The sequence below is a fragment of the Fulmarus glacialis genome, unplaced genomic scaffold (assembly GCF_000690835.1).
Source record: "Fulmarus glacialis isolate BGI_N327 unplaced genomic scaffold, ASM69083v1 scaffold8761, whole genome shotgun sequence".
NCBI lineage: Eukaryota > Metazoa > Chordata > Aves > Procellariiformes > Procellariidae > Fulmarus > Fulmarus glacialis.
The window spans coordinates 56,044-63,326 of NW_009192182.1; the positions used below are offsets into that span (position 1 = coordinate 56,044).

A 7,283-nucleotide genomic window follows, 5' to 3' on the forward strand; every position below is an offset into this window, starting at 1 on the left:
GCGCAACGTCTTTATTTACATTGATTAACGGAAGTATATTTACTTTGCAGGAGGTGTTCACAATGGAGAATATGTCCCCTGGCTGTACTGCTATGACCCTGTGATGGACGTCTGGGCCCGAAAACAGGACATGAACACAAAGCGAGCAATCCACACTTTGGCTGTAATGAATGATCGACTGTATGCAATTGGAGGAAACCATTTGAAAGGTCACATTTTTAATAGCAGAAAAGCATTTCAGTATCCCCCGTCTCCTGATAGAGAATATTTTTGTTAGACAGTCATTGTTAAATACATTAAAAACCAGGCAACACAATTTAACAGGACACTTGAGCCAGCAATTTTAAAAACATTTTATGCAAATTATTTTAAAATTATAACAGTACATTAAATATATGAGTAATGAATGCTTTAGATAATAAAAATGGGAGCTTCCATTACTCAAAGGCATGGACAATTTGTCATTACCAAGAATCCAATGAAACAAACAGATTATTCTTTGACCCGAAAGTACCAGCAATATTTTCCTCTGTAAATCATTTTCCAAAATGTGCAGTTAGAGAGAGCTTTATTCAGAGCAACACACAAAAACAAGCTCCTGATTTAATGAAGAGAAAAAAAAGCCTCCAGCCATTAAATATTAGGACTAGGCTCTTTAGATCTCTTTTTAGTATTAAATGCAGCTTGTTAATTATAATACTTTTTACAGGTCTCTTGTTTTCATCTTTTGAAAAGGTCTCATATTAAAATAACTACTGCTTAGGCATCTGGTTTTTTTGTCTTAATACCTACATGCCGTTGCTATTACTGCTAAAGAGATTCTGCTTAATCCAGCCACTTAGACAAAAAGCACAGCTCCTGCTCTTTTGTCCCCTGACAATATTTGACAGTTTATATTCCCTTGTTTTTTCTTTCTCCTTTCTTGCTTAAAAAAAAAAAAGCCTCACAACAACAAAAGAGAAAATTGTAATGCCAAAGAAAAAGTGATGTTGACTGCCAGTAACACCAGGCCATGTGCCTGAATGACTTTGACACCCAAGTCCCGGTGAGGCTCTGAAGCCCCATGCTGCTTTTGAAGATCTGAATGCCTGTGGAGCATGTAGGGGACAAAGTCTCAGATGGAAATTTTCCCTGGTAAATAGTACTGGTGCCTAAACCCCTGCAGCCAGGTGCAGGGCTGCTGTGCCTCCACTTCCCACCCCCAGTTGTGATGGATGTTCCTGGACTGGACCTTACAGGGTCCAGCAAATTTTGCAGAGGTTGCAGAGCTCCACAGTGTTGGCTTTTTCTTCTACTAAAGTGAAAGTTAACATGTCACAGCCCTCCTATAGCCAAAGCAGATGCTTTGGTTTGCATAAGCTTGAATTGTTTCCATCCAGTCTTCTCCTTCTTTCTTCACCCAGTTTCAGCTACCATCCTCTGGGAAAGAAAAAACTTCTAATAAACATTGCATTTTTGCCTCTACAACTGTTGCCCTAGGTGCCTTTGTTATGTATGAATCACTCACTGTTGTGAGAGGTATTTAAACGTCCAGACTTCTGGAAAGCTGCCTGCTGTCTGGAAGAAGGGCTTTTTGGAAAACTGGTTTCTTCTGTACAGTGAAACAAAAGGAGGAACTGCAAGGAAAGGGAGGAGGGAGGGGACTGAAGTGCAGATGAAATGCTACAAATTCTCCAACCGGGTGGGAATAGCAGGGCTCCATGGCAAAGCCCTCCTTTGTGAAGCTGAGTCTGTAAACTAGTGTCAGCAGTGCCTTTACCGCATCACAGCTAGCCATGTGCATACTGCAGTTTATTATGGAGCTTTTGACAGATTCTGGGCGCACTGCGGTGGCCTTTCTATGGCCCCTTGAAAACTTTACAGCGACGAAAAATTATTTCATCACAGCTATTCATTCCTGACATAAATAATACTCATACAAGCAGCATCGTTGTGAAGTACCAATATCACCAATTGCTCTTTTCCAGAAAACCTAACTTCTCTTTTCAATGGTACCTTGATGGAGAAGACAGTAGTGTCAAGTAAAGCATCCCAGCATATTAAGAAAGCCATAATTTTACTGCGGCGCTCTGATAAAGAAAGTAGTTTGAGACAGGGAAATGTCTAAATATTGGAGCAGGAACCAGGACTCCTGGGTTCTATGTCCGTGTTCAGCTCATTAATTGATACTAAACATCACAGCTTGAGAGTCTTGAGCTGAGACCCATCTGCCTGTTGGTGATGACAAAGCAGCAGCCGCATGGAGCCTTTTTCGGTCTGTCAGGGAAGGATGGGACCACCAGTTTTTTTTGGTTACATTTTCTGTCGCCTTAAAGACTTTGTCACATCACAGCTGCTTACTTAGGGTACACCTTAAATCAGCTTGAAAATTGAAACTGGTCCTGAACATCACGTCCGTCGTGCTAAGCACCCTGTCCTTCTGGAAGGAAGTGGCATCAGTTGTCTAAGCTCTACCTTGACTCGTTAGACATTGATTTCTGAGCAAGATTTATCTGTTGACTTTTGAATAGATTAGATCTGCTGACCTTTGAGAAAGACTGCCAGGACAGGCTTTTCCTACATGTTCAAACTCACATTAGCACTGGTAGATGAGGAGGAATATTGCTTGAATCTGCTTTCATCATTGATAGGTTATTACTGAGTGTTACTTTCTGGTCTGTTCAGGTTTTATATGTACTTGTGATTTGTAGAAGACTGTAGAACTAATGGTAGAAGCTTTCAACAGATTTACTTGAACTGCAATAACGATACATTAACATTACAGAAAATGGCTTAAATATATATGGCAATATTTTCTAGAAGAAAGTTTAACAATGATGTTGTAATTGTAATAATATAATTGTAACCATAATTTAATAAATTTAACAGTAAAACAAATAATAAAACAGTATGTCATAACGCACATTCTCTTTTCTCAATGCCCTCATCCAGGTTTCTCCCATCTCGATGTAATGCTTGTGGAATGCTACGATCCAAAAGGCGACCAGTGGAATATCCTCCAGACTCCTATTCTGGAGGGTCGCAGTGGCCCTGGCTGCGCAGTCCTTGACGACAGTATTTACCTTGTAGGAGGCTACAGCTGGAGTATGGTGTGTACCTGCTTTCTGCAATGACCCTTCCATTCCTTCTGAGCTCTTGAGGCCAGTCTGTATATTATTCAGATGGGATGGAGAGGGGAGGAGGGATGAAGTAGCTGCAGGGGCTGGTTTTGGTTTGGTTTTCGACTTCTGGAGAACATGGAGTATTTGTTCACCTTTGTGCTTTTTTTTATTTACATGGGTTATTTTCAGACTGTATTCACTGATATGGAGTAATATAAAAATCAGATGAAATTTGGCAAAAGTGATTGACAGGACTGTATGCTTATAGTTCTGCTATCAGGAGCCTGATTTGCAGAGGCTGGGTGCTCAGCCTATATGAAAACCAAACCTCTTGAAGGGCTCCTAAATTAGAGCTCAAAACCATGAATCACTTTCGAACATCTTTAAAGCTAATGTGTGACTTGGATTTTACCAAAGCCACATTTAATATGACTTTTTTTTCTATTACAGGGAGCCTACAAATCTTCTACTATTTGCTATAGTCCTGAGAAAGGGACTTGGACAGAACTAGAAGGAGATGTTGCTGAGCCACTTGCAGGACCTGCTTGTTCAACTGTCATATTGCCAGCCTGTGTACCGTACAACAAATGATAGTCAAGGAGCACTGACACGAACACTGATTGCATTTGGGAAAATAATGACGGGTGACGTAAATATTTTATTAGAACAGGATTCCTGTTAAAACAAAGCTACCATAATTGACCCCTTATTCCATATTTATGCTTTAGGAGCAAACTAAAAGAAAACAAAAACCAAGTGTTGTCCCAGCTCAGATAGATGCCGGTGTCTTATGAAGCAAGTAGCTAAAACACACCGAACATTACATGCTGACAGACTGCCATTTCAGACTGATTTTAACTTTTTCCTGCTGCAGAGATATTCCTCACGTCAAATTTAACTTTAAAAAAAATGAAGGCTAAATGTTCAAATACAGCCTGAAGAGACAAGATCAGTATTGTGCATTGTATCTACCTGCATGTGATCTGTGTTGAAGTCATGAGGATGTTGTTTTCATGAATGCTTCAGAATTCAGATAGTGAAAAGCTCACACTGCATTGCAGAATTGTCTCCTCCTCTGTAATCCTAACCTACAGCTACTTCACATGCTCTGCAAGCAACACAGCATCAGAAGATTATAAAAGGTAAAGAAATATCATTCAGTTTTTGCATAGCTTGGCAACTAATACACTCTGCCTTCCAAGTCCCCACGTGTAAGTGCAGCGGAAAGCAGACTACAATGAAAGCCATGCTTTACAGAGCACTTCTTGCAATAGCAGCTTAGGGATTAGGATCAAATTCTTCTAATCACACTTGTGTAAAGTCAGAGTCATTTCACTGAAATCACATGGAATGACTGTTTTTACATTAGTATAACAGAAATTTGGTCCTACATCTTAAATTCTGGGTTTGTAAAGTAAGTTATTTCTATGACCACTTAACGAAACACCAGAATCCTTACTTACTTTTCACTAACCTGTTAGATAGGAGCATCCATGCTAGTTGCTTCCAAAGACAAGAAGACTGCATTTAACTGTAAGTGTATTACTTTGGACTTCTAAATGATTGTGCACAATTTTGGAGAGACACTGGTAAGTAGTTAACGTACTCCTGTGTGGTTGATCTTAAAATGTAGTCTGAAAGATTTTTATTATTGATCCAAAGTAATATGAGGCCAGACTTTCCACAGCCTTACAGCTTATGTAATTATTTACACATCGCAAAGTGAGTTCAGAATGCTACCACATGGGACCAGTAGCATTTAGGACTCGCTTCATGAACCCATAGTTGCTTGCACAAATCAGGCTGTCCATGTTTTAAGCTTATGTCCTTCTGTCCTGGCTTTGCAAAAGCAGTGACAAAATCTGAGGCCGATTCTTCACCACTTTGCAGTTAACATAATCATCTGCACCTCAGCAAAGTATATGCATTGTTCTTCCATTGTGGTTTACTGGTGCTGCATCCATTACCCTCAGGATCATCCTCTTCGCTGGTATAAACTGACATTGCTCTATTGAAGCCAATGGCTGTACTTCGGTTTATGTCAGCTAATAATCTGGCCTTTAATTTGCCTAGTTGTAACTGGCTGCACCAGATAAAAGGCAAAGGAGATTAAGATCCTGTGTTTTCAAGCCTGCGCACATCTTTCATGATAGGACTTAATGCTAGTGCGTTAAGCAAGGAGCAGGCAACTACTGGAGGTTGGTTTCTGCTGCAGAGGCAATAGATGGGAGGAAGAATTCATTATTTGCTTTGCAAAATAGAAAGAGGGCGATGTACACAGAAATTACACTATATATTGAAGCTTGAGAGCAACATAAATAATGGAGAACAAATACCATGGGACTCTTTCTCTCTGGCATCAGTCCAGTTTTATTGCAGTGCAACTCCCTTGCTTGCAGCAAAATTACACAGTTGTAAAATTGGAGTAATGCAGTAAAGACTGATACCATACAAATGCAATAACCCAATTGATGAGGCAGCTGCACGCCTGGAAAAAAATTGTTTAAACAAAATAATTATCTGAAGATGCTAATATTTGAATGTGCCGTTGGGGAGTTTTCCAGTGAGCATCACTAAGGAACTCATAAAGGTGAAGTGTATATCCTAAAATCTCAATCCATTTCTACTATATAGTGCAATCTTAGTTGGTTTTCTATTTATTTATATTGTTCAGATCCAGGGGATCCCTTGTAAAATATATTTGGTGCAATCATGACTTTTTTTTTTCCTTTCCTGTTGAAAGTATATAAATATAAATATATATAAAAAGGAAACTGTTAAGATACTAAATGAGGAAATCTTGAATGACATTTAAGATCAGGATAAGGTCTGCCATTAAACACTGACTGTCACCTGTCTCTTCTAAAACGTACCATTTTTAAAGGATATTTGTTGTCCTTTTAAGTGGTTCTTTTTTTTACCAAGATAATTTAAAGATTTATGAGGACTGTATGTAAATCTTTCTATCTTTCAGGAAGGCATGACCAAGCAAAGTGCTAACTGAATAAGTCACACAAAGAATGTAAATTTTGTACAGTACTAGACTGTGTAAATGAGGCTTGCTTGTAGGGGGGAAACTTTAAATAAAACTTTATGTACTAATTCAACTGTCTGCCATATTCCTACTTATAAAGTGTATGTATAAATAATATCTACATTAAATTCTTTGGAACTTTTTTTATCATGTAGATGTGTAAACTTCTTTTATTTTGTGGCCCTACATAACAGCCTCATTGTTCTCCAAGTGTCATTACTCAGTGCTTGTAAACGCAGCGACGCCGTAAAATGTAGTGACTCGGAGTCTTCTCCTGAGCGCAGGTGCCTGGCCTGCGCTTCCAGCAGGGAAAGCCCCACCGGCGTGCCCACGGGCAGGGTCTGACCTCAGAAGCCTACCGATGTGATCAGGTGCCTGTGAAATGCCTCTGCCTCGGGCTGCTCGGCCCGTTCCTCTCTCCCATGGTGAGATAAGTGAAAAGTGATAAGTGAAAAGGATGCTGCCCGGTTAAATGCAGTCTTGCTTTGGGGAATTTAATGCTAGTCATGGCCATTTCTTTCCTCTTCAAAATGTCCCTCCTGTGATTAACCCTACTAACTGGGTATTTCCGTTTGTGGAGGGAAGTGCTGGCACGGGTGAGCAGTAGAGGAGTTGGGACAAGAGGTACTGCCAGACTGAGAAGACAAGGTAAAGGCAGGGGTTTTACTAGGAAACAGAATCATTACCAATACCGATACCAATACTACATGTATTATTTATCAATGCCTACCAACCTTTGCCATGGAACAGAACCTTTGTATGCAAACCAAGTGGGTGCACTGAGCAAATAAAAGGCAGTCACTGACCCCCGTGCTTACAGCAGGTGTGAGCTGTGCTGGGGGGTGGCTGGGAGCCCAACGAAAGAGTCTGGTCTAATGAGAGGGGATCAGTCCTGTTCAAGTCTTTTACGAGGAAGGGAGAGGCGAGCCAGCAGCAACTACGGTAAGATAGCCCAATGAATAGGGCTGTTTTATTAATTACTTTATTTCAGAATAGGAAGGAAGAGAGATTTATGCATTTTTTTTAAAGTAATGCAGGAGAAGAAGGAAGAGGAGAAGCTGGAACCAGCGGGCAGAGATACGATTTAGAAAGGAAGGGAATGACACGAGAAGGAAGAGGTAAGAGTGAAAGTGAAAAATAGAAAACAA

General features: G+C 40.1%; 1 protein-coding gene across 1 annotated transcript in view; it reads left to right on the top strand.

Moving 5' to 3' along the window:
- The window catches only part of KLHL14 (kelch-like family member 14), a 46,932-nt gene extending 40,646 nt beyond the window's left edge, over window positions 1–6,286 (top strand). Inside the window, exons 5-7 of the mRNA XM_009586967.1 lie at window positions 51–209; window positions 2,932–3,089; window positions 3,552–6,286. Coding sequence (XP_009585262.1) covers window positions 51–209; window positions 2,932–3,089; window positions 3,552–3,692 — 458 coding nt within the window. The 3' untranslated portion in view covers window positions 3,693–6,286. The remainder of the gene's footprint in view (window positions 1–50; window positions 210–2,931; window positions 3,090–3,551) is intronic.
- Window positions 6,287–7,283: the final 997 nt, after the last annotated feature.